Source organism: Mesoplodon densirostris, chromosome 5 (genome assembly GCF_025265405.1).
Source record: "Mesoplodon densirostris isolate mMesDen1 chromosome 5, mMesDen1 primary haplotype, whole genome shotgun sequence".
NCBI classification, from domain to species: domain Eukaryota; kingdom Metazoa; phylum Chordata; class Mammalia; order Artiodactyla; family Ziphiidae; genus Mesoplodon; species Mesoplodon densirostris.
Genome location: NC_082665.1, coordinates 4306237 through 4332756, shown reverse-complemented (window position 1 = coordinate 4332756; position 26520 = coordinate 4306237). Strand labels below are relative to the sequence as shown.

At 51.8% G+C, this 26520-nt stretch overlaps 1 protein-coding gene across 1 annotated transcript; it reads right to left on the bottom strand.

Moving 5' to 3' along the window:
- Nucleotides 1–2741: 2741 nt before the first annotated feature.
- Nucleotides 2742–26249, bottom strand: TMPRSS2 (transmembrane serine protease 2). Its single transcript, XM_060099725.1, has 12 exons — nt 26079–26249; nt 23013–23235; nt 19211–19297; nt 18413–18526; nt 14252–14378; nt 12989–13099; nt 9517–9560; nt 8323–8494; nt 6478–6653; nt 5700–5795; nt 3378–3520; nt 2742–2948 (listed from the first exon to the last, which is right to left on the bottom strand). The coding sequence occupies exons 1-12, from the start codon at nt 26247–26249 to the stop codon at nt 2742–2744; spliced, it is 1671 nt and encodes a 556-aa protein (XP_059955708.1).
- Between the last annotated feature and the right edge of the window lie 271 nt (nt 26250–26520).

Here is a 26520-nt window from a genome sequence, read left to right as displayed (position 1 = left end):
ACAGAAGACAAACAGTGGTCACATAAATTAAGAGAAGCACTAAAGAAGGAACGCCTTCTCACCATGACAATGCTTTTTAAAATCCGCCTGGGGAGCAGGCACGCCAGGATGGTCCCTGCGGTGGCTGCTGCCCAAGCATCCTGCGAGTGGATTGTACAGCCTTCCATTCCAAGGTTAAGTCCTAGCACAGAATCACTCAATTTGTTCTTGGAAACACCAGTGTGTCTGAGAGGGAGCAGAACCTCACGGCCCCGCGTTTACGCTTCACACTTGGCAACTGAAATGTCACCTTCCCTCCAGAGAAACTTTAGGGGCTGGAAGGGGTCACAGGGAGTCCAACACACACCTCTCTCTTCTTTGTCACAAGCACGGATGCTGTGCTTTAGCCTGTCATTTACAGAGCATTACATTTGGAGCCAGGCACTTTGTAAAAGCAACTTGAGTCCGCTGCTGTTCACACAGGCAAAGACAACAGTAGTTTCAGAGAGCCAGGTGTAGAACTACTTAGAGGATCACGGCCCAGATTCCATGAGCACTGAGGTAGTAACATGTAGACACTTTACAGGAAACAGTGTATCTTTAATCAGCATCCCTGATTGCCCTGGGTCACCTCAATTTCCACGTGATTAGCAGGCCTTAAGAGGGTCAGCAGGCACCCCACTCGGGGTGGGACCACAGTAGGGGGTGGGGCGCAACACAGTCTCCAGGGAGAAGACATGGAGTAAGGCTGGTCTCCCTGGAGAGCGCCCCACCCAACAGGCAGGTGCCCCCCGCCCCAGCAGTGCTCAGCACTGAACACATCTGCTTTGAGGGCTCCGTCTACACTCTCACCACCCCCCCAAGAAGGAAAAAAGGTTTCAGTGCCCTGACAAGTGGCTATCAAGTCATCACCCATGAAGGGCTGGTCCCTTTATGTCCAGCCACCTTCCAGGGCTGCTAAGAAGGCACTAAAAAATGATCAGCTAAATCCCTCATGGGGAGACAGGCCCTGGGGCTACCCCAAGTGGCCTGCACTGGCGATGGCCCCAGAGGGTGGCCCCTGCAGGTTCTACCTGCCTTCCTCCCTTCCCATCTCAAGCCATCCAGCAGCTGAGAAGTCACCAGCCCCATGTGCATCCAAGAGGGGCCCCTGGAACACGGCTTGGAAGGGAGGTCCCCGTGGGACAGACCCCATCCCCCTGCTCTGCACTGGCCCTGCATGCCCACACCCAGCTGGGCCTCCCCTGTCGGACGAGGAGCGCGGGAGTGTGGGCCTGGGGTGGGGGAGGCCACGTGGCCTGCAGAGAACTGTGGAGTGTGCCAAAGACAGACAGGTTCACTATTTGATAAAAATGAAAGGACCTGGGAATCATTTCTAAAAATACATCATGCACAGGGATTAAAAATCAGCCCCTTCATTTTCTTGTGGAATGGTGTCAAGGACCCAGGCTGTACGGATTAGCTGTTTGCCTGTTCGAAAAGGAAAAAGAAACGATGTTATTTTCTTGAGACAAACAAAGGTAGACAATTATTTTTTCCCCTAAATGAACGTGAGGCCCTTATACACCAATGAGTAAGCTTAATAAGACAAAGGGATATTGTTTTTCTACAGCATGAAGGTCAAGGGGTTAGGCTGACCGTGGAGGACAGCATGTGCAAAGGCCCTGAGGCATAAGGGGGAACGGGGTGTGTGGGGGTCCAATCATTCAGCACAGCTGGGACACAGGCCTCTCTGGGCAAACTGAGCGTGACCTTAGCCACTGAAAGACGTCAAGTGTCTAATTAGTCCTGCTTTCTACCCCACTTTCTCTGCTGCTACCCAGCCCTCTCGCTCCCCACTCTGGCCGTGTTGAGTCACCGGCAGTACCTTAACACACCTTGCCCGTTTGCTCCCTCATCCTGGAGGGGCAGTCTCCCCTTGGCCTGGCTCACCTCCCCCAAGGTGTCCGGGCTGCCTTCTCCTCCCAGCCCCACCACAGCCCCCCAGCTTCCCTCTACCACAGAGCCCCCGGCGGGTCAGAGGGGGTCATCTATTTCCAGCACTCGGCCCTTTCTGGGGCGGGGACTGGATGGACCCCATGGCCACTTGAAGGTGTTAGGTCCTACGGTTTCAATCTGGGGAGAGGCAGCCTGGACCTTATTGGGCAATGCCCTCTGGTTCTGCACCTGGGTAGCTTTGGAGACTTGAGAGGGAACAGAATAGAACTTCTTCTTCCACCAGGAGCCTACCCCTAGAAGGAGCCGAAACCTGTGAGCTCTGCCAGTCCCGAGGCCCGCGAGATGGACAGACATCTGGTCCTCACCCAGATCCAGGCAGAGCCCAAGGGCTGGGCTCCGTTATGCATTGCAGGCCAGGCCGGGAGCCTGAGGTGGCGGGTCACCGGGAGCCCCTGGGATCTTTCTCCTCCTCACCACCTCTCCTTGTACCAGGGAACCCCAGCCGCTCCCCCGCCCCGGGGCGTACTCGATAGCCCAGAAGAGGACAGGGCAGAGTCACTGCCCTGGGGCTGTGACCGGTCAGGCTGGCTGACCTGCCTCTCCCTGCTCTCTGCCCGTCACCAGAAGTTTGACTCAATGACCTCTGGGTGGGTAAACAGAACCACCTGAGCCAGAGCTAAGCGTGGTCAGCAGAGCCCAAGGAAGCCCATCACAGTCAGCTCTGGACCCTGCAAAGCTGAGCCCCAGACGTTTTCATCCGAACACCAGTGGTGGGCCCTGGACAGTGGGGTAGGGGATGCCACCTGGCACGGGGACCACACCTCCTAGGCTTTGACACAGCGAGTCAGAGAACCCAATGAGCAGGACGGGAAAGTTACCCTCATTTGTCGATAAATCCAGTCTGTAAACACGGTCACGTTTCCGTACACTCCCGGTCGGTAAGCCTTAGCACAGCCAGACCCCCAGCTCGTGTCCCCAATCAGCCACCAGACGCTGCTCTTCAGAGTGACCAGAGGGCCTCCGCTGTCACCCTGGGGGACACAGCAGGTTACAGAGCAGAAGTGAAACCACAAGCCGTACATCACAGAGGGCAAGGAGGTGGGGGTAATGGGAGGGTCTGCAGGTCTCCTCCAATGAGGTGATAGTTATATAATCCCCCAAAGAGACTGTACCAGCGACGAATTTGAGTCTGCGGAAGTTAATAGTTACCAAGTAAGTGGCTGTCCATATTTTGAACTAGTCAAAATACTTATTTCTGTAGCACTGACACGTCGACCCCATAGCGCCTTCCGAGGAAGCGGCGGCCTGCATTGTTGGGGGTACCAGGGCTTTCTCACCGTCCAGGGCTGTCACTTCCCACGGCCGCCCCCCGGGCCCCAGGTCGGGGAGGAGGCTTTCCTCACGGGCCCCCTGGGAGCCGGTTGGCCAGGCCCAGAGGCCGAACACAAGCTGGTCATCACCTGGCAGGAGTCGACGGTTCCCTGCAGGTACCCCGCGCAGATCATGGCCGGCGTGATGAGGTCGCTGTACACCTGCTTGCTGTTGCACCGCCAGGGCTCGATGAGCCGCACCATCGCCGCGTTCAGCCCATCCGAGGTTTTCCCTGCAACAGAGGATGGCCTGGCTTTCCCAGGAAGCCTGGACTCCCTCCCGGAGGCGTGGAGAGACGGCCATGACCCTCCTCCCCTACCGGCTCCTGGGGCACCGGGGTACCTTCCAGCTGCTGGGGCCTGTGTTTAAAGCGGCTCCAGATTTGGTTTGGGGGCAGACTGCCTGCCTCTGGGGCTGGGGAGCTCCACCTGTGTCCTAGAATCATCCTCTCCCATCACCCAGCCACTTGGTTCCCTGGGATCAATTTTCCTCCTTCGTTGCTCCCTCTTCTCTGCACCGTTCCCAGGGCCCCCCGAGGAGCCCTGTGTTTCCACCTCAAACCCCCGACTGTCCTCAACCCCACACGAGCCTCCACTCTCTGACCATCTGCCCTCGGCTCCCGGCAGGTGGAAACTTCCTAGACGCTCGCTGGGGCTTGCGTTGTCTCCTGGTTGCTGCCTGGATGTCTTCTGGGCTCCATGGGCTTACCGTGCTGAAGCAGTGCCTCTCTTAGAGGCTCCTCCACCCAAAGCCATACCCCTCCCCGTCCTCCGGACTTGGGAAATGGCCCCGCCACCCACTGGGGGGCTTGCGTCACAGCTGGAAGCTGCCTTCCTGTGACTCTTCACTCTTTCTCTACTGACACTCCATCCATCAGCAGATCTGGAGGCTTTGTCCCAAACGTGCTCCCACACCCACCCACCCCGGTCTGAGCCGCCTTCTTGTCTCGGAGGACACAGCACTGGTCCCCTCACAATGCTGTTGCGTCAGCCCTCACCTCCAACCCTTCCGTGACTCTCTACACAGCTTTTAGATCAAGTCACTCCAGTATCCTCACTATAGCCTACAAGGCCCTATGCGACCTGGCCCCAGCCTGCCCCTCACCCTGGCTCATCGTGCCCTGGCCACACTGGCCCTTCTGCTCCTAAGACGCTCTCGTCATGCGGATCTTAGCTCAAATGTCCTCTCTTCGAGAAGCCTCCCCTGACCACCGCTCGCTGTCGCAAACCTCCACTGTTTGAAAGCACCTAGTTCAGTTATTCATCTCCTGTCTGAGCACATCCTTCCCTCAGACATCCATAGGAGAATGTGAAGTTCCGGCGGGCAGAGATTTTTGTCTCATTTTGTTCACTGCTGCAGTCCCAGCTCTTGGTAGGTGCTCCACAAATCGTGGCTGACTTTCCCTTTCATCTTGGATGCTGGGAAACCTTGCTCACAACTGGAGGGCTCAACCCAGGAGCTTTCTTTAGACCAGATGTCGGAACACACAGCGCCACCAACATCTCCCCTGCCCCCCCCCAACCACCCCGCCCTTGAGCTATTCACCGTGCTTTAAAGGATCCCTTGGAGGTGTGCCCTAAACACTTTAGGAAGGATGTAAACAACATATAAATGTACGACTAAGCTCATCCAATGCTCCATAAGAATGCAACAGCAAGGATCCCTTCATTTGAAAAACGTTATCCGAGATGAAAGCAAATTATAACTGAAGGCAGCTGGGCCAGCCTGCGTCAGGAGGGTCTAGTGTCTCTTCCCTCTCTGTGGTGTCAGGGCAGGAAGACAAAGCCTCTGACGCCTGCAGCTGGCATTGCCAGTCACACAAGCCCATCCTCACTGAGTCCGTTATTACTCAGCCGTCAAAGGCAGGCAGACGTTCAGGCGGCCTGTTAGCGACCATGGGGTACAAACATAGGGGGCACTGTGCCCCTCACATTTAGGTGGCCTTCACCCTTCAAAAAGCAGTTTCTGGGGCTTCCCTGGTGGCGCAGTGGTTGAGAGTCCACCTGCCGATGCAGGGGACACGGGTTCGTGCCCCGGTCCGGGAGGATCCCATGTGCCGCGAAGCGGCTGGGCCCGTGAGCCATGGCCGCTGAGCCTGCGTGTCTGGAGCCTGTGCTCCGCAACGGGAGAGGCCACAACAGTGAGAGGCCTGCGTACCGCAAAAAAAAAAAAAAAAAAAAAGCAGTTTCCGCACATTGTTCCATTTGGTCTTAATAAGGGCATGGGGTAGGTAGGGCAGCTAGGATTTTCCCATCTAGCACGTGGGGAAAAAGGCAAAAAGACTGGGCGAAGTGCCCAAAGTCGTGCAGTCACTTAGTGGTAGATCCAGGATCAAAACCTAGACCTCCCGCTTCAGAACCCAGTGCCCTGCTCCTGAGACCCGCAGATCCCCTGCCTGCTGGGAGCCTCACCTTTCTCGTAGGTGGACCCCCACCCGGAAATCCAGCAGGACTGTGTCGGTTCCAGCATCATGCCCGGGTTGGGCAGACACACTGGTTTCACTCTGTCTGTTTCAAGAAGGGAAAACAGCGTGAGCGGGGCCGGTCTAACTGAAGGTCTCGGGTAACAGTGTCCACCTGAATCTCCCCTGGGCCTGGGACCACCAGCCTCCTTCCCAAGGAGACTTCTGGATTCCAGTGTGTCCTGGCATCCCCTTTCCTGTCCCTGCCAGGACGCTCTTTCTAACAGGCAAGACGTCCCCCTCTGGAAGTTAGGGTTTTGGAGGATTGAAGATCAACAGTCCTGTGATGCCAATAGGTAACACTGGACGTGGTAGGGCTGCATCAGACTAAATTGATAAGGATGAAGGTAAGTGATTAGCAATTTATAATTAAACTCACAACAGGTGCAATTGCAAACCAGCACCGAGTGAAGTCTGATCCACCAGATGCCGACTATGAAACAATGTTTCTAGACGTTCACGTGCGCTGATTAAGTTGTCACCGTGCTGAGCAGGAAAAGTGCTGCGGTGAACGCATCCCTCAGTGGCCAAAGGCACATTTTGGGGTGACTCGGCCTCTGCTGAGCCCTCTTCTAGCAGCCAACCCCTCCCCTGGTTCCACACACTACAACTCAGTGCAGATTCCCTCCTTCTGGTCATCACAGCACATTTTATTTCCCGTCAACCTCTCCTTAAGATGCGGTCAAAACTGTTCTCATGCCCTGGGCTGCAGGAGCCCAGCGACGCACCATTGAAAGCCAGAGGCATCTGCAGCTTCATAAGCGCGATGTCGTTGTTCTTCGTCTTGGAATCGTAATTTGGGTGGGAAACCACTTTTGCAACTCGGTATCCGTTTCCATAGAACATGAAAGATTGTCTCAAAATTCCTGCAAAGGCCGTCCAAATCTTGGGATTGTTAAGAGGTCTGGAAGACAGAGAGGAACACCACTCAGCATGTCAGAACCACAAACATGAAACACTCATTTGACGGTCTTCAAAAGTCATCCGCCAGAGCCAAGGTCTCCAAGGTCTCCAAGGTGACGTGACTTGTCAAAAGCCGCAGGACAAGACTGGTCAGGTGGTCTCAGGCCCCTCCCCCTCCCCTCCTTTACCTCATCAGTGAATCCTATTCCTCCCGTGCTTCCCCGCCAGCCTGCAAACCCTCGCAATTCCAAGAACGCTTGTTCTTGAGCCTAAGTGCCTTCCTGAGGTTTGAAACCCCATTTCTGGCGTGGCTGGGTCTAACTGACTTTTACATGCTAGAGCATTTCCTGGCACACAGTAGGTGCTTAATAAGTGTGTACTGATGAATAGACTCTGAGTCTAATAGCCGTCCAGGCATTACCTTTATCTGGGTATTTCCTTTCTAAGAAAACCCTAAATCCTACAGCCCATGGAATACGGTGGATGGGAGGAAGGGAACGCTCCTGGGTAATAAGCACTGCTTTCTTCAACCATACAACAGCCCTTGGAGCAGCACACGTGTCTTACAGGTGCAGATGCTACAGTCAGCCACCTCGAGGGAATTGTCTGAAGCCACTAAGCCAGAGAATAGCCAAGCCAGGCCCGGCCTCACTCTAAAGAAAAATAGCTCTGATGAGTGAGGCTTTTTCAAAATAGCCATGTGATCAAAACACACAAAAAAACACAAAAAAACCCTCCACGTTTAAGAAAAAAGGAGGGGGAACAGTATCTTCTACAAAAGCTAACACTATACATGATGGCTACCCTTGCCCCCTCCACCCACCTGTATGGGCAATGCTGTGGCCCAGGGTGTTTAATGGACCACAGAGGACCTTCCTGCGTGGCAGTGTGAGGTCTGAGTGTCTTTGAGTGCACCGTCTCCGGGGATGAGCACCCAGGGGAAACCAGGCCTCCCAAGAGGGCATGGGCCTCAGGAAGGGTGGGACAGAGCTGAGAAGACTGTGGGCTAGAAGGAGTTATTTGTTTTTTTTAATATAAATTTAATTATTTTATTTTTGGCTGCGTTGGGTCTTCGTTACTGTGCATGGGCTTTCTCTAGTTGTGGTGAGCGGGGGCTACTCTTGGTTGTGGTGCACGGGCTTCTCATTGCGGTGGCTTCTCTTGTTGCGGAGCACAGGCTCTAGGCGCATGGGCTTCAGTAGTTGCAGCACGCAGGCTCAGAAGTTGTGGCTCATGGGCTCAGTAGTTGTGGCTTGCGGGCTCTAGAGCGCAGGCTCAGTAGTTGTGGCACACGGGCTTAGTTACTCCAAGGCATGTGGGATCTTCTGGACCAGGGTTCGAACCCGTGCTCCCTGCATTGGCAGGCGGATTCTTAGCCACTGCGTCACCAGGGAAGCCCCTAGAAGGAGTTCTGATCACAGCATCACCCCAGCCCCACACCGCATCCCTGCGCCAGACCCCGCGAGTAATGGACGCACGCTCAAGGGATGGGCTTGGCCACGCGCTTCACGAGTCATTTGACCCTCCCAGCGAGGCAACGACCTGGGCGCCCTTAGAATCCCACTTGTCCACAAGGAAACCGGAACTCGAAGGAGTCGGAGGCTTCACTCCAGGCCGCAGGGCCCAGAGCCTCCGCCTCCCAACCCGGGACCCGCCCCCGCGGGACTTACTCCTCCACGCAGTGGGCGGCGGTCACGATCCACTCGGGGGTGATGATGGAGCCTCCGCAGACGTGGGTGCCCTGCACGTGCAGGCTGACCTGCCAGGGCCAGTCCCCGGGGGCAGCGCTCGACCCGCCCACGATCCGGCTCTGGCGGCCCGTCTTCGCCGAGACCCCGCACTCTGAGGGCGACAAGCACAGCGCAGCCGGCCAGTGAGCGAAGCAGGGCCGCCCCCTCCCAGCCCCCTGACGCCCGTCACACCCAGTGCCCAGACGGCCCCCAGGCCGAGGGTCCTGCCTGGCCGGAGGGTGACTGTTGTCTGCTCTTGTTCCTGTTTGTTTGGGGTCCGACTTTCAGAGAATGTGTCCTGGTCTCTTTGGGTTGGGGAGTGGGGTGCAAGGACAGCCCTCCAGCCCCCTCTCCCCCCAGGAAACACCACTTCTGCTGGCACTGGGTGCCCCTGTTCCTTGGCACTCATGCGATTCCATCTGCGTCTCCTGTACACCCAGGTGGGGGGCCTGGATAACAAAGGCCCTGGCACCCCCTCGAATGCTCAGAGGCCCCAAGATTCCTGAACACAGCTAAGGAGGCTTTTCTCATGTGTGCTGCTCTCAAGGTGCCAGGAGATGGAGGCGTAGCATGCGCGGGAAGGCAGGGCAGGCACCATGCTTTCTCCATACCTAAAGAAGCTTGAGCTAGCCTGGGTGGGAAGGTACCAGCGGGACCACTGGGCATGTGTCCACCTAGGGGCGTCTGCTAGTTTCACCTGTTCAAACTGAAAGGCCAAGCTTCAGGCCTGAGACCCGTATGGGAACAGGATGGGGCTGTCCCAGAGAAGGGAGTGCAGGGACAGTGTCCTCCATACCAGTAGAAGGTTTGGAAACTATAAATAATCCAAACACAGGGACAGGGACACCCACAGGCCTCCAGCTGCAGCGCAGGGATGCCCTAGAGTGTGGCCCCATCAGTTTCTTGAGCTTGCCGTCCTCATGGGACAGCTGCTTCTTGGACTTGAGGCTGAAGGCGTCTCAAGTGCATCAGAATTCAAGAAAGGAGCACCCTGGGCAGAGTGCTGGGCATGTCCTGACCTGTTACCCCACCTCATCTCTCCACATCCCCCAGAGACACAGGGAGATACATTTCTATAAGTACCAAATGTTTCCTATTTTAGAAACACAAAAAGGAAAACCAAGAATCACTTACCTATACAGCGTAAAGAAACCACTGTTTTTGAAGAACAGACATCACTACAAAAGAAGAGGGGAAAATTCTGGTCACTCTAACAAACGAGACACTTGATTCTCAAAATACTTAGAAATAAATATTTTCTTCCACTGTTCTCACTCTCTGCCTCCCCAGACATAGAAGAGTCCACAGTTGAAGACTTGAATAAGGAAAGTAAATCTATATACATAAGGGATAGTAGTAAAGAGCAGGGTTCAAATCCAAGCTGTGTGACCTTGGACAAGCTTCCTAACCTCTCTGTGCCTCAATTACCCCATCTGCAGAATGGGCTAATATAGTACCAACTCATAGGGTGGTTGTGAAGATAAGCACACATCATATCAGCTGTTATTATTTTTCCTTGGGATTTAAAATCATCCTTTAATTTCGTCAGGAAGACAGTCATAAACTGCCAGGTTCCTATAACTGCTTTACATTTACCGCACAGGAAACTATACAGTCAATCATTTGCCTGGGAACAGAAGAAAAGTTACTCATTTGGAGGGCAGACATTCCAGGTTACATATGAAAAAGAAACAACCAATGCGTTCCACTATATATGGAATTTTCCCCCAATATGCTGAGGAGAAGAGAAACAGCCCTGACACCCACGTGTTCGAACCTGGCCATGTTCTGTTGAACGTAAACAGTTCCCAGGGCATCAACATGGGGCCAGACCATTGTTACATGATGGAGCAGGACGCAGGCACGCTCACTGCACAATCCCATGGGCCTGGTCCAGACCACACAGTGACCAACAGGCCCCTATGCTGGCTGACACGAGTGGCCGCACTTCTTTGCCAATCCCAGCCATAGCCTGGCTTCATGCCTGCCACCCACCTTCTAAAAAAAGAAAAAAAAATTAAGGTACCAACTACAGAATCACCCTCACTTCCAGACAGCATCCAATGCAGGGCAAAGCCCTGCTTCCTGGAACCTTCCCCAAAAGGACTCAACACAAGCCCACACCCTGTAATAAGTCTCTTCTCACCCCCTTCCATGGAGACACCCTCAGTTCCAGGACAAGGCATGTCCTGGTGGTCTCTGGCTGGGGGGCATTGGATGCCAAGAGAAGACATGTTCCCATTAAGAGAAGATGCTTTCTAGGGATCCTAAGGTCATTCCCCTCTGCACACTGTGCAGCCACCAGCATCAGGGCACAAAGCAGCCACTCAGACAAACCCTGCGAGGACTCAGGTATCCAAGAGCAACTTCTGAAAGCAAAGAGGAAAGCAGTTCTCCCACCTCACGCCATGCGTGCCAGGGACACCACGTGCCAGGCAATGACCTTCTCTTCTTTCCTCCGAACACTGCAGCCACCTGTGAGTTACCGAGAGGTGGCAGCCCTCCCTTCCCTGCTCAGCCCTGATTCCATGTAACCAAAGCCGAGGAAGAGACAGACGGGGGCATTTACAAAGAGCCCAGGCAGCTGTGTTTAGCTTCTCGGGAGGGCAAACCACGGCCTGCTGTTTTGATGGGCACACCTGGCCGTGTGCACCCCTTCTCCTGGGCTCACCCTCTCACATTCCTGGGGACAGCCAGACCAGGTGCCCCAGGAAGAAGTCAGCCTCCCGGGCCACCAGGAACGCAAACCTGCTCCCAGCCTCCCACTCACCGGGAAGGAGGGGAAGTGTGACCCGTCCATCCTCCCCTAAATGCAGCATCTGGCGCCTGGCCAGCAGGGTGGTGCTGGCCTGGCTGGCCTCCTGGGGATGGGAGATAGGGACCTGGGAGCTGAAGAAGACTTAAGCAAGAAGGACACTGTGTATCTTTCACGTTAAGGAACATTCGGATAGTAATAATGATCCTAGGAAGACTGCAACCATTTTAAACATATGCAACACAAAATGAGTAGCTCAAGCCCAGCCCTCTCCCCCACCCTCCTAAACAGTTAAACCATCCACCATGGGACCAGCTCAGGTTCATTTCCACCCACCAGACGCACTGCGACCCACCCAGCGCTGCAAGTAGGCCTCCAGGTACAGGAAACATTGGTGCACTGGACCAGCTGCTCGCTCCCAGGCTCACCCCTTGCACAGCATCCTCTGACACGATTGCTTGGGCTGGGGGACCCACCACCCCTGCTGCCTGGGGCTGAGGGCCTTCTTGGGAAGCAGGATATCCAGTGTGAAACCGGCAGAGTCCTGGGCAAACCAGGATGAGTTGATCACCCCAGTGGGGACCCTGAGACATTCTTTTGGACTCCTAGACACACACCCTGACACACAGTAAGGTACATGTCTAATGTCCGGAGAGAGAAAAAAATCAGGATAGAGGAATTTCAATTGTGCAATGTTACCCAATACCATGGAGGGCAGAGGGCAGAGGGCACAAACAAGATGGCAAATAGACCTTAGCCACTTCCCTAGAATAAACCCAGAGCTGCTCAGAGGGACGGGTCCTACTTAAAGTCCAATCTCCTCCCCATGAGAAACTCAGACAAACCCACAGCTGCAGCAGAGAAATCAAACTCTGGACAGTGATTCTCCCTGACGTCCCCTACTCATTCCCATTACACAATTTTTGAAAGGAAAGAGGAAGTCACCATGGCCAACAGGCCCATGAAAAGATGCTCAACATCACTAATCGTTAGAGAAATGCAAATCAAAACTACAATGAGCTATCACCTCACACCACTCAAAATGGCCATCATCGAAAAGCCTACAAATAATAAATGCTGGAGAGGGTGTGGAGATAAGGGAGCCCTGCTACACTGTTGGTGGGAATGTAAATTGCTGCAGCCACTATGGAGAACAGTATGGAGGTTCCTTAAAAAACTAAACATAGAGTCACCGTATGATCCAGCAATCCCACTCCTGGACATATTTCTGGACAAAACTACAATTCAATAACATACGTGCACCCCAATGTGCGTTGCAGCACTATTTACAATAGTCAAGACATGGAAACAACCTAAATATCCATTGACAGAGGAATGGATAAAGAAGATGTGGTACATATATACAAGGGAATATTACTCAGCCATAATAAAGAATGAAATAATGCCATTTACAGCAACGTGGATGGACCTAGAGATTATCATACTAAGCAAAGTAAATCAGAAAGGGAAAGACAAGTACCATATATCACTTATTTGTGGAATCTAAAATATGACACAAGTGACCTTATCGAAGAGACAAACTCGCGGACATAGAGAACAGACCTGTGGTTGCCAAGGGGGGAGGGGGGTGCGGGAAGGATGGAGTGGGAGTTTGGGGTCAGCAGATGCAAACTATTATCTATAGGATGGATAAGCAATAAGGACCTACTGTAGAGCACAGGGAACTCTATTCAATATCCTGTAATAAACCATAATGGAAAAAGAATATGAAAAAGAATGTATATATAACTGAATCACTTTGCCATACATACGTAGAAATTAACATAACATTGTACATCAACTATACTTCAATGAAATAAATTTTTAAAAAGAAATCACCAAATTAAATACCTGTGGTAGAGTTTTTTATAGAGATCGATATTGTGGGCACTGACGTTCAGCTTCATGAAGCTTGTGGCTCCGCTGTCATCCACTATTCCTTGGCTAGAAAAAAAGCTATTCCTGAAAAAGACAGAAAATCTTATTTAAAATAATGGGTTTTTTTTGTGAGCATTCGTAAATCCTATGTTACAACTATATCAGAATATGACATTCTGGTTACAAGGAACACCTTAGCATTTGGGAAAACAAAAACACAACTTCCAGTCAAGTGACGCTGCGTTATAACCATCTTTCCACCCGATAAGCCTGAAGTGTCAGGGAAAAGTCCTCCATCAGCTGTGTTTCTAATCTAATCTGGATTAGGATAAAGAAGCAGTAAGAATAAGGATGTGTGAGTACCTATCATGTAACAAAATTACACACGTTAAAATGCTCCCAGTGATAAAATACAGACCCTGAACCGTGATGGGGCCTCACTACGTCATTCACAGTGACATACGCTGCAATTGGGGGCTGGCATTTTGAAGGATTTCACTAGCTAAGATGCCAGCTTTCTTATCAAGTGGTAATTCATTCTGAAAACTGGCATAAAGGCAACACACTTGAATTGCACAGAAGTCATACGGTGACACCCCCAAGGAAGAGACGGTGGCAATGAAAGCGCACAGCCTTTCCCTGGGAGGCCAGACGGCCGCCACGCGTTGACAAGGATGGTCTGGCATGCCCCTGGCTGGAATCCTGAGGAGGGGGCACTCCCACACCCCTCTCCCACCTCCTCTGGTGGCTGCATGAGGAATGAATTCTCTAATGGATAAATCTGTTGATCAGCTCTCTTCTGTTCAAAGGCCTCGCCAGCGCCTTCTGTGCTCATGCAGTGAAGGCTATGCAGATCTGTTCCCTCCGACCTTCCCTGCAGCCCTCCCCTCTCGCTTCCACCCAGGAGGTGAGTGGAGTCAAGGCTTCGACCCTGCCTGGGGGCTCCTTAAGAATGAGTCACCCAAGGCCCTCGGCCAGCACCCTGGACCCTGGTGACTGCAACACTGGACAGCCTCGAGTAACCAGGAGCGCGTGGAGGCCCAAGAGGCAGGGCTGGGGGGTGCCATGGAGGGGGATGGGGCAGTGTGGTGCCCACAGTCCCCTGCTGGTTTCCCGGAGACAAAGGTTCGTGGTGCCCCTGTGTTGGCACTTCCAGGGAGGTGCAGAGAGAAGTACTGATCTTATGTTTCTGTGCCCGTCACCATCATCACGGAGGCCACGGGGCTCGGAACTCACGGGTAGCCCATGTCCTGGCACGCTGCTCTCCCGTAGTTGTCACTCCAGCCATCCTGGCACACGGGGTGCCAGGACTTCCTCTGAGATGAGTACACCTGAAGGATGAAGTTGGGTCCGTAGAGACGAACTGCAGGAAGGGAGATTCTGGTGAGTCTCAACCCATCGTCCTGTCCACCACATGAGCCCCACCTTCCCTGGGACCCAGAGGCCCTGGGACCCAGAGGCCGGGCTGGGCTCCCTCTTCCCGAGGCACCAGCTACACGTGAGAGATGCCGAGAATCCAGCCTTTCCCCACAAAATATGCCCTTCACCCAAAAGAACTGAAAACAGGTATTCAGACAAAAATGAACACTGTACACAAATGTTCGTGAAAGCTTTATCCACAGGAGACGAAAGGTGGAAACAACCCAAATGTCCATCTACTGATGAATGCACAAAATATGGTCCATCCGCATAATGGAGTATTATTTGTTCAGGAAAGGGGATGAAACACTGACACAATACAACACTCATGACATTCTGCTGAGTGAAAGAGGCCAGACACAAAGGCTCACACACTATGATCCCATTTCTGTGAAATGTCTAGAGAAGGAAATCTATAGAGACTGAAAGTAGATTAGTGGTTGCTTAGGACCTGGCATCTGGGGCTCATTCAGCTGTGGAATGACCAGCCTTGGTCTGATCATTTCCTACTGCTTCTGTGATGAGTGAATCCACACACCCTGTGAGTGGATAAGCAAACTGTAGGACATCTAGACAATGGAATGCGATTCAACACTAAAAAGACATGAGCTATCAGGCCACGAAGAGACGTGCAGGAACCTTAAATGCACATCATTCAGTGAAAGAAGCATCTGAAAGGGCTCCATCCTGTAGGATTCTGATTCTAAGATACTTGGGGAAAGGCAAAACCATGCAGACGGTAGGAAGATCCGTGGTTACTTGGGGATGGGGAGTAGGGGATGAACAGGTAGAGCACAGAGGATTTTTAGGGCAGTGAAACTACTCTGTATGACACTGCCATGACGGATACATGTTAAACATTTGTCCAAACCTACTGTCCAGATGTACACGTTGTACATTTATCTGCAATACCAAGCAAACCTTAATGTAAACTAAGGACTTTAGTCAATAATAATGTATCGATATCGACTTATCACTTACAATGCACGTACCACCCCAGTGCAAGATGTTACAAACAGGGGCGACTGTATGTGAGGGCAGGGGTTGGGGGGGGAATGGGAACACTGTTCGTTCTGTACACGTGAAACTGCTCAGGATTCCATGCAAAGGAACACTGCGAGTGCAGCAGAGGGAAAGGGGAGGCTCACGTCCCAACAGAAAAGTGACTTCCAGGATGTGTCATCAAGTCCTGTGGAGTCAGCTGGATGGCAACCATCGGGAAATGGGCACATTAACAATGCAAACACGTATTTACTTTTTCGTGCAAAAACTCTGTGCAGGGAGAAACAAGATACTCTTATTAGTTGCCCCTAAGGAAAAAACATGATTGGCTGATGAACAGGCTTGTGTGTGTGTGTCTGTGTCTGTGTGTGTGTCTGTGTGTGTCTGTGTGTGTCTGTGTGTCTGTGTGTGTCTGTGTGTGTCTGTGTCTATGTGTGTCTGTGTGTGTGTCTCTGTGTCTGTGTGTGTCTGTGTCTGTGTGTGTGTCTGTGCGCGTGTGTGTCTGTGTCTGTGTGTTTGCCTGTGTGTGTCTGTGTGTGTGCCTGTGTGTGTGTCTGTGTGTATCTGTGTGTGTCTGTGTGTGTGTCTGTGTCTGTGTGTGTGTGTGTCTGTCTGTGTGTGTGTCTGTGTGTGTGTCTGTGTGTCTCTGTGTGTGTGTGTCTGTGTGTGTCTGTGTCTGTGTGTGTGTCTGTGTGTGTCTGTGTGTCTGTGTGTGTGTCTCTGTGTCTGTGCGTGTGTGTCTGTGTGTGTGTGTCTGTGTTAGAAACACGACCCTGTTCTTTCCTCTCCCTCGCATCCTTGTTTCCTGTGTGTCTTCTTTACTGTTCACACAGAACATGTCACACATGACACGGCTGGTCACCAAATGTGTAGAGGTTTTCTCCACACCGAGCAATTCTCCATGACACCAGCTGGGCGTCCTACAATTTAAGTCTGACACTCTTTACCTGGAGAGAGTGTGAGCTCCCACAGGTTGAGGGCTCAGTCCCACAAGACTGATCCCCCCCCACTTCAGATACCAACCCCAAGTCCAGGTTGTCACCTGTGCTTCTGACCGACCAGCTAGAACTCAGAGGTTCCCACGACCCCCTCCTCAGCTTCGATTAATTTGCTAGAGCAGCTCACAGAACTCAGGAAAACCATTTACTTACTGTTTCCCAGTTCATTATAAAGGATAGGATAAAGGACACAGATGCATATCCAGAGGAAGAGAAGCACAGGGCAAGGTACGTGGGGAGGGGCAGGAGCCTCCGTGCCCTCTCTGGGCACACCGGTCTCCCCAGATCTTCATGGGGTCACCAACCCGGAAGCTCCCCAACCCTGTACTTTTGGGATTTTATGGAGTCTCCATCACGTAGGCATGCTCCATCATTAATTCCATGTCCAGCCCTTCCTCCTCTAAAGACAGTGGGGTGCAGGGCTGACAGTTCTAAGCTTCTAACCGGAGCTCGTTCTTTGCGGTGACCAGCCCCCATCCAGGAGCCATTCAGGAGCCCAGCAAGAGTCACCTCGTTTGAACAAGACACACCTCTCATCCAGGAAATGACAAGGGTTTTAAGAGCTCTGTGTCAGGAACTGGGGTCAAGGACCAAATACTAGAACCAAAGATGCTGCTGGTGGTCTTTTCACTTCGGAATCACCAGAGTTTCAGGAGCCCTGTGCCAGGAATCGGGGGCAGAGACCAATACATATTCTCTATTATCTCACAGTGTGTGAGTATATACTATGTGTGAGTATGTGAGTGTGTGTGTGTGTGTGTGTGTGTTAGGTGTGAGTATGCGTGAGTGTAAGTGAAATGGGGGAGATGAGATTTTTCACTGCATACATACCCTTAGGGACTTCCTGAATTATGATCTATTTGAGTACATTAACTGTTAAAGTATTTAAATAAACACAACTTCAGTATTAAGAAGAGAGAGAGAAAGTCTCTCCAGGTAATATGAGTTTGTCTTGCTAGAGTTTGTCAACACATGCATGTGCACAGGTAGGAAAACATCAAATGTCATTCCACCTGAGAGCTTAACCATATCTGCTCAACTTCAAAAACTCCCTACTTTACTTAAGAAAATGGTGACAAATATATTATCACCAAAATAAAGGCAAGGCACTATGTCAACAGTTTACAGAGTGAGTGAGTCACTGCCAAGTGCAAACCCTCTCTGGGAAGGAACTGCAGGAGGTCAGAACTTAGAGGCCAAGGCACCAGCGTGGACGCAGGTCCATGCAGATGGTGCAGAGGCCGAGCTCTGGCCTAACACCCAACCCTGAGGATTCCACGGCCAAGTCCGCACTGCATCTCACACAGGTGCCCTGACCTGGAAACGGGATGTACGGGAGTTCCATCCTCCCCCAGGATGGCTGCAGAAGGAAGACAGCGGTGGGGTAGAGCCTGGCCTTTGTCTGGCATCACCTGCCTTCAGAGTTAACAGCTCCCAGAAGACGCAGCAGGCTTTAGGCTCTGGGTATGGCCCTCAGTGGGTATTATTAGCACAAGCCTCATCCTCAAGCATCATTTTCCCTGGCATGACCACTTTACCACCCATGAAATAATTCACTGAAAATAATAAAAGCAGAAGAGGCGCCCACCCCGTGACAACAGACATAGATCACCTGAAAGGCAGCTTGTTTAGAAAACGCAGAGCCCACTCCCAGCTTTATGTTTTAAACAGTTTGCCTGTTCTAGTGACGTCGTGGCAGCTGGGGCAGGCACGTTGGCCTGGTCCTGGGCTGTGGTCTCCCTTCCCCCGTGCTGTGCGATGCTGGTGGAGGGTTGGCCCTCGCCCCCTCTGAGCCTGTCTCCTCATCTGAAAACCGGGCTTAGATGCAAGGTTCAGCCTCCAGGAAGGGATTCAGTTGTGGAATGCTCGGCGTTCGGGACACGGGCCTGACACCGTCACGCCTGCCCTGCTGTGGCCTCTGTGGTGGGCAGAGCGGTCCCCTCCAACCCGAGGCAGCCGGCACGGCCCGGCCACTCACCGCACCGGTTCTCGTCCTCGCCGCTGGGGCAGTGCAGGATGCCGTCGCACCAGTGAGAGGGGCTGACGCAGGTCCCCGAGGAGCTGCATTCCATCCCCAAGCACTCGTCCTCCACTGGCAGAGAAACGGAAGGGAGATGTCCGTCGGGCTGAGAAACCGAGAAAACCTCCCAGCACCCAGGTGACAAGAGGGAGTGAGCTTTTCCTCCTTCAGTGTAAAAGGCGGGGATGAGTCCTTGCCGACAACGTACGTCACAGGAAGCGGGGCTGGCCGCAGGGATCCTGAACCCCTCGGGTCGGTCACTTTGGTCAGGGGAGGACCCCAGCCTCGGATCTGGACAGCACCCACCCTCTCTGCCACAAAGGTGAGTCCTGTGATCCACAGACCCTGCCCCGGGCTGATGGAGGAGACCTGGCTGTGGGTACAGGAGGGGCCTGTGGCAGCCACCGCTGTACACTGAGACACAGGGACAAGGTGTGGCCCCGAGGTGCTGCACTCACTGTGCTCACGAGTGCCAGGTGCCACCTAGTACCCTGAAGCACGGGGTAAACTCAATGTGCTTCTCCCACGTGTACCAATATCACACACAAAGGGCATGGGATCTTGACAACCCACGGATTAGGAGAAAGCATGCAAATGAGATTGGCCGCTTCCGAGAAAGGTTATTCATGCATCACGTAACCAAACAGGAGGAAAGAGATGAGAAATGTCACGAGGGGCTGTGGGTGAGCCCCCAGCCCAGAGACTAGGGCCACTAAAGGGCCAGCACACCACGACTTGGCCCTGCCCTGCACTTACAGAGCTTCCACAGCAACATGGCGGCCAGGACTGCTCCCGCCAGGAGGGCCCCCAAGGAGAAGGTGATACACAGGATTTTCTTAGTCCCTGGAAGAAAAGAGTCGAGTAAACAACTTAGTCGCCAAGTTTCTTAGAAGTTAGACTCTCAAATATACATGGTATATCCCATCAAGGGATAATAATTTCTTATACATTTAAAAATGTGACTTTTCTCTTTAAGAATGGATCCTGGGAGGTCTTCCTTCTTCCATAGCACTGAACTACAGGCTTTTTTGAGAACCGAAGCCGGAAGCCGTGATATGAAGCAACATACGTTAAAATTAAGCTCTTCCAAAAGTATGGCCTGAAGGTAGTCGAATAAATGATGAATGTAAAAAAATGGCTGAAAAAAGGAAACATACCTTGTTCCGGTGCTTATAAGCATAAGCAAAATAACAATAATGCTCCTCAGACTATCATCTCCACGTCAGTGGTACCCAAGGCAGCAGGAAAAGAGCCTCTTCCTCAAGGTGGTTTAGGGAGGGATGGCACAGAGTCACACTGACTCATTTAAACAGTCCCTGGCCCCATGTGGCTATTTGCGCTTCAATTAATTATCGTTAAATGATATTAAATCGTTCTGTAAAGTCAACTACTCAGTAATCCCATGTGACCAGTGGCTACTGCGCTGGACTGTGCAGAGGCAGCACATTCCATCACTGCAAGAAGCTCCACTGGACAGCAGTGGTATCGCTCCCGGGTCTGGGGGCAGGAACGCTGGGCTCACATTTCAGCTAAGAATGCAAGTCTTTGGGGAAGGTCGCCAGCGCTCTCTAGTCAAAACAAACCAACACGCCACTGTCGGTCAGAGTGTAAGCCAAACGTCATGCCAAGGTTCAGAGGAACGCACCCACCGCCGCCACCCTCAGCAGTTCCTGTGCAGAAAGCAGCCCCAGGCCCACTGCTCCCTTGGGATAGGCGGAGAGGCGGAGGGAAGTGTCGGGGCGAAGGCTCTCACACAGACCCTCCAACTCCTTAGTTCATACAGGAGGACACCCAGGCTGCAGAGGTGCAGTGCGGGGGGTCCTTGCACCCCACCTGTGCACATTCTTGCTTCCAGAAGTCCACCAGACCAAGACATTCAGCTTCTGGAGTTGATAGACCAGAGCTGACCCATCTGATCAGGGCTCAAAGCCTCGCTTCTCATTTTCTTACCATGTTCTGCAAATCCCACATCTGTGCTCAAACCAGCTTAGAAATCACCGGGGAGCCTGTTACCCAGAGATTCTGACTCAGCTCAGGGAGAGGAGGCTTGAGTCTGCAATGCCACAGGGTCATGGGTGAGGTCACAGCCGCCGGTCTGAGGAGCTCCATGTGCCGCCAGTCACATTATCAGGACTTGGCACGGTGGTTGCATGTTACCGAACGCAGGGCAGGGTCACCACGGAAGCTCAAGGGAAATTCCAAGTGGCCAGTTTGACCCATTCGTCAAGGACGATTTCTCCCTTTAGGAGATTTCCCTATGTGTTATCTTATCCAAGATAAAATAATGTGCCTGGTGAGTTGAGGGATATTTAACTAGGTATCCTGAACCTCTCGTTGAGAAGGCGGCAACCTGCCCAGCCCTCACCAGGAGCAGGGGCAGCGGGAGCCCCGGCTCTCACCTTTGGGGCACAGGCATTTCGGAATCATCCTCTGGTCGATCAGACATGACTGGGTGCTGGTTTGCGATGGTACAGATTGTGAGTGTAATTATAACCGACTAAGCATTTACCTTCATTGTTAGCAATTGTTGATGCAGCCCTATCGTGTCCAGTGTCAACTGTGAGTATCACAGGACTGTTGACCTTCTGGCCTCCAACACCCAAACATTAACATGTGTATGCGTGGTTCAATGGGAAACACCTATGACTCTTGCTAAAACAAACAGAGCCATTAAGATAAAAATTTCCTTTGTATTCCTGCCGGGGGTTCTCTTGAGTTTGCACTGTTTAAGTAACTTGCAAAATACTGTCAAGGCTCTGAGGGGCTACATGCTGCATGATTCCAACTCTACATTCTGTAAAAGGCAAAACTGTGGAGACAGTTAGATCAGTGTTTGCCAAGTGTTGGGGAAGAGAGGGAAGGATGAGCTAAGACCACGACAGGCTAAGACTAGGGGTCCTCAGCCTGGGTACCACGGACATCTTGGCTGGGTCATTCTTGGTGGGGGAGTGGTCATCCTATGCACTGGAGGATGTTTAGCAGCGCCGCTGGCACCTACCCAGGAGATGCCAGTAGCACCCCCAACCCAGTTATAACAACCCAAACGGTCTGCAGACATTGCCAGATGTCCCTGGGGGTCAAAATCACCCCGATTAGCAGCCACCGGCCTCAATCTACCAACCGCCACCAGAAAGACATTAGTGCAGAGACAAGTGTTTCCGTGATCCGAGACAAATTAATGGAGGGAAAGAGAACCACACAGGAAAGGAGCAGGGGCAGAAAACACAGGCATGGAAGAGAGTAGCGGTGGGGAGAAGGAAGGATGGAGGAGCCATCTGTAAGCGCGAAAGAGGCAAGGACTGAGGCAGAAATCCAGGGGCGACAGCCCTTGTGAAGAGCTGGCGTGGTCTGCGGAGGGGCGTCTTCAAAGGGTTCGGGTCTTATTCACTATTCCTTACCGCCACTATTTATGGCATGGGGGTGGCGCGTGGAAATTCACTCTGTCACTAATCTTTAACTGTGCAAGTTGTGTACGTAGGTAGGCATATCTCACGAATTAAAATAAAAACCACTGTAAAGCAATTATTAAAAAAAAAAAGAAAACCTCTAGTAGGTTAATTAGGCTGTCAGATGTAGGAAATAAATTTTGGTCAAGGAACAGCCAAGGTAGTAATGCAGTGATAAGTTATAAATGTGCTTACTGTGCTCTAGAATGTCACAATTGGAATACAAGAAATATGTGTAAGAAAAAAGACAAATATTCAATATTGACGGATGGATGAACTGAATAAATTAGATCACTGTACTTTCAATTAAAAAAAAATTATCAGTGAAAATGTTCCTTGGTCCAGCCACTGTACTGGCTCTGTGCTCATACTAGTACTGGACAGTTCTTACCACGTCAACTAGCCTGCATTAAAAGCTTGGGGAGGGGTGCGACGGGAAGGGGTCTGGAGGGAGAAGAGATAAGATGCAATGCAAAGAAAGCAGATGAATGAGAGGATAAGAAAGATATGGGATTAAGGTGATGGACAGAGGACACACCACCTTCAGTCCCTCAACCCTCCTCCGTGGCCCGGTCAGGTCTGGCTACAAGACCCTTCAAGCCAAGAGAAATGTTGAAGATGCTTCTGTACAACAATTCCACCGGCCACTTCATTCACCAAACACAAAATACACAAGCTACTCTTTGAGCGCCTTGAACGTGACTTGCAGTGCCCAGGGAATGGTACACAGAGAAAGGTTAAATCGTTTCTCCTTGCATTGGGGGTTTACCATCTACTCAAGATGATTCAGCGATAAACCACGCAGACAAGAAGCAGTTCAGAGAAGCCCAGCTAGAAAGACCACCCTGGGTCGTACACGCCAAGCCAGTACCAGAGCATTAGTGGGAGATGAAGGTCTTAGCAGCCGGGAGGCCCCCAAAGGCCCACAGGAGGCGAGACCCAGGCCCACAGCTTTGACACAGAGTCGGGGAGGGGAGAGGTATGCAGAGCCAGACCAGCCCGGCAGACAGAGGAGAGCTGGCACCAGAGCTGGTGGGGCAGACGGGCCACCGGAGAAGGCAGACCCAAAACTCGGGCTCCGTTAGAGGAAATAAATGCAAAAAGGGTCCTACTTGAGGTGCATGCTGTCCCCGACGGGGGTTTCGGCTGCCTGAGGATGACGGGTGTCGAGGTGTGCGTCTGAACCCTCGGGGTGTACTGGGGCACCGCAGGCGGGTAGTACTGAGCCGGGTACCCCGCGTAGGCACGGTGGGCCATGGGCGGCTGAGGAGGGTAGAGGCTTTCGGGTTGGAATCCATGGTTCTCATAGTAAGGCCCGACACCTGGTGGTGATCCCTGAATGATTAAAAAGAAGATGAATGACACAGCATTGTAAAGCAGCTATACCCCACTAAAATTTTTTTTTAAAAATTAAAAAAGAAGATGAATGATACAAAACCCTAATTATCCTAAAGGTTAAATATACACCCCATCACACTCAGACAAGACACTGGGACAGTGCTGCAGATTCTTTTTTTTTTAACATCTTTAATGGAGTATAATTGCTTTACAATGGTGTGTTAGTTTCTGCTGTATAACAAAGTGAATCAGCTATACGTATACATATATCCCCATATCTCCTCCCTCTTGGGTCTCCCTCCCACCCTCCCTATCCCACCCCTCTAGGTGGACACAGAGCACCAAGCTGATCTCCCTGTGCTATGCGGCTGCTTCCCACTAGCTGTCTATTTTACATTTGGTAGTGTATATATGTCCATGCCACTCTCTCACTCTGTCCCAGCTTACCCTTCCCCCTCCCCGTGGCCTCAAGTCCATTCTCTATGTCTGTGTCTTTATTCCTGTCCTGCCCCTAGGTTCTTCAGAACCTTTTTTTTTTCTTTAGATTCTATATATATATGTGTTAACATATGGTATTTGTCTTTCTCTTTCTGACTTACTTTACTCTGTATGACAGTCTCTAGGTCCATCCACCTGACTACAAATAATTCAATTTCGTTTCTTTTTATGGCTGAGTAATATTCCATTGTATTCATGTGTCACATCTTCTTTATCCAGTCATCTGTCGATGGACACTTAGGTTGCTTCCATGCCCTGGCTATTGTAAATAGAGCTGCAATGAACATTGTGGTACATGACTCTTTTTGAATTATGGTTTTCTCAGGGTCTATGCCCAGTAGTGGGATGGCTGGGTCATATGGTAGTTTTCTCAGGGTATATGCCCAGGAGTAGGATTGCTGGGTCGTATGGTAGTTTTCTCAGGGTCTATGCCCAGTAGTGGGGTTGCTGGGTGGGTGCTGCAGATTCTTATAGGGCATATTTAATTATGCCAAACACTGAACTCACATAGAATGAAAACTCACCAGCGTTTCCAATTAATTGGCAATAGTTTTTGGGTTTGTTTGTTTACTATTCATCTTTTGAAATAAAGAAAAAAAACAAATGGCTGACATTGAGACTGAGTAAAAAGATGTGTAGAAGTCTGGGAATGAGCCAATGCCCTATCTCCTGAGAGTGGGGTACAAAGTTATGGACTAGCAATGCCAGAATTATAATGAGAATAAAATAGCTGACATTTGAGAACTCACCTGCTTTGGGCATCTGTATTCATGCCTTCCTTGAAGCGTGACCATAACCCCCTAAGATGGTACAGCTGTGATGGATATACCCATTTTGCAGACAGGAACGTGAGTGGCAGAGATGAAGAAATCTACCTAAAGGATTTACAGCTTGGGGGGTGGCTAGCAGATCTGCCCTCACGAGCATCTTTCTAGGGCACGTGTGTTTATGTTGAGAGTGTGTGGAGTTCAGCAGCTCCGTCCCTGTGAGTGGAATTTCTGGGACACAGTGTGTACACACACAAACGTGGAAGGGGGGGCCCAGCTACTCCATTCCCCTCTCAGCTCCATCTTTCGGCTGGTTTCTATCTTCTTAGAATGCCCTCCCCTACCCCTCTGCCTACTTAAAAATTGCCCTCTCCAGGCCCTGCCCCCCACTGGACACTCCGGACCCCAGCAGCCTGCCACCTTGTCCTGCTTCAGCCCCCCTGAACCGCCCACTGGCTGGGCCACTCTGGGAGCCACACTTACTCTCTTATCTTATCTCCTCCCCACTCAGTAATTTGTCCCCTTGCTCCTTTTGACTGAGAGCCCAGAGAGGACCAGTATTCTGAGCAGAGGCGACTTGATGCTGAGAATTTTAAACAGGGCCTCCAGGGCAGCGTGATTAGAAAGCAATGGGCCAAATGCGAGTTTAATAACTCACCAATGCGCTCCTTCCAAAGTCCAAAGGTTACACTCGAAACCAGAGCAAGTAACAGAAAGGGAGTACGAAATGTAATCTCTCATCTAAATGGGGGAACCAGAGGCCAAAAAGCAGCACAGGCATTTGGCCTCTATCTGAAGCATCTAAGAACGTGCCGTCCTTCCCACGGCAAGGAAAGGTGGGAGCAGTCACGGCAGTTCGGCCCAGTGAATTCCTGTGCTGTGGATTTAAAATTTAAAAAGGCTCTAGTATAATTAAATACATAATACTAAGTAAAGGGGCAGGGGAAGCAAACGTCTATTTTCCAGATAGAAGAGAGAGAATTTTGTCATTAACCAGTAGAATAACTACTAGATGCACTTATTCCCAGGTATAAGACGATGAGTGAGATGGGATGGGGAATAAAGATGGTGCATTTGTCTCCAAAGTGTGTGTGTTGGGGGGGGGTGTCTCAGGGAGAGGGACAGCCAGCCCAATGTCCCATGCAGCCATAGCCTGTCCCAGGCTACCAGGAAGCAAGGCTACTCTGTGCTCTGCTGGCCGGCGGTATCCCAAGCGCGCTTTTCTCCCCAGAACTCACTCCCTCTCACCTCTGTCCTGCCTCTATCTGTCCCCACACCCTCACCCCTATCCCCTGCCCCACCCCCAATCTGAGCAGGAAGAGAAGAGGCCCAGGGGAGAATCACACATCCACACCCGCTCCGAGAGCTCTGAGACTTCCGGCTGTGCAGCTGTCACATGGTTCCCCCCGCCCAACCCCTGCTCACCTCTCACCCCAAGAATGCCTTCACAGCATCCAGGGAGCAAAGGCAGTCCTGCAGGCAGCTCTTAAAATGCCGACCCACACACATAGCTGGAAATAACAGAAGGAACCGGGAACAGAGGAAAGGCCAGGAAAGTAACGATTAACCACTTACTGAGTTTAAAGCCATCCTGATTTTCTCAGCAGCATCAGGTAAAGGGAGGTATTTGGAACGTCCAAGCTGACCTAGAAGAAACAACGACAAGACTGTGCTATTTCCGTACCGGCGAGTTTGCAGACGATGAATCGAGAATGCAGTAGAAGGATCACCTCTCACCAGAACCATGGCGGTTCTGCCTGCTCACCTTTGCCTTCACCTCACCACCTCCTCCTGCAGCTGTTCATCCTGAAGAAGACTGGGACCCACTTGCTTGTTAAGTTCAGGGCCCGCAGCACTCCCCCAGCTCCCACCGGGAGGCCCAGACTCCCCCGACGTCACCTCCACCAAAAGGAGAATCCAGGAAGAGAGAAACGTGCACAGGGACTTATAGACCGTTGAGTCAGGTGGCGGTGAAGGAAGGCAAAAATCCGGGTCAACCCCTGGCACTGCCACACCC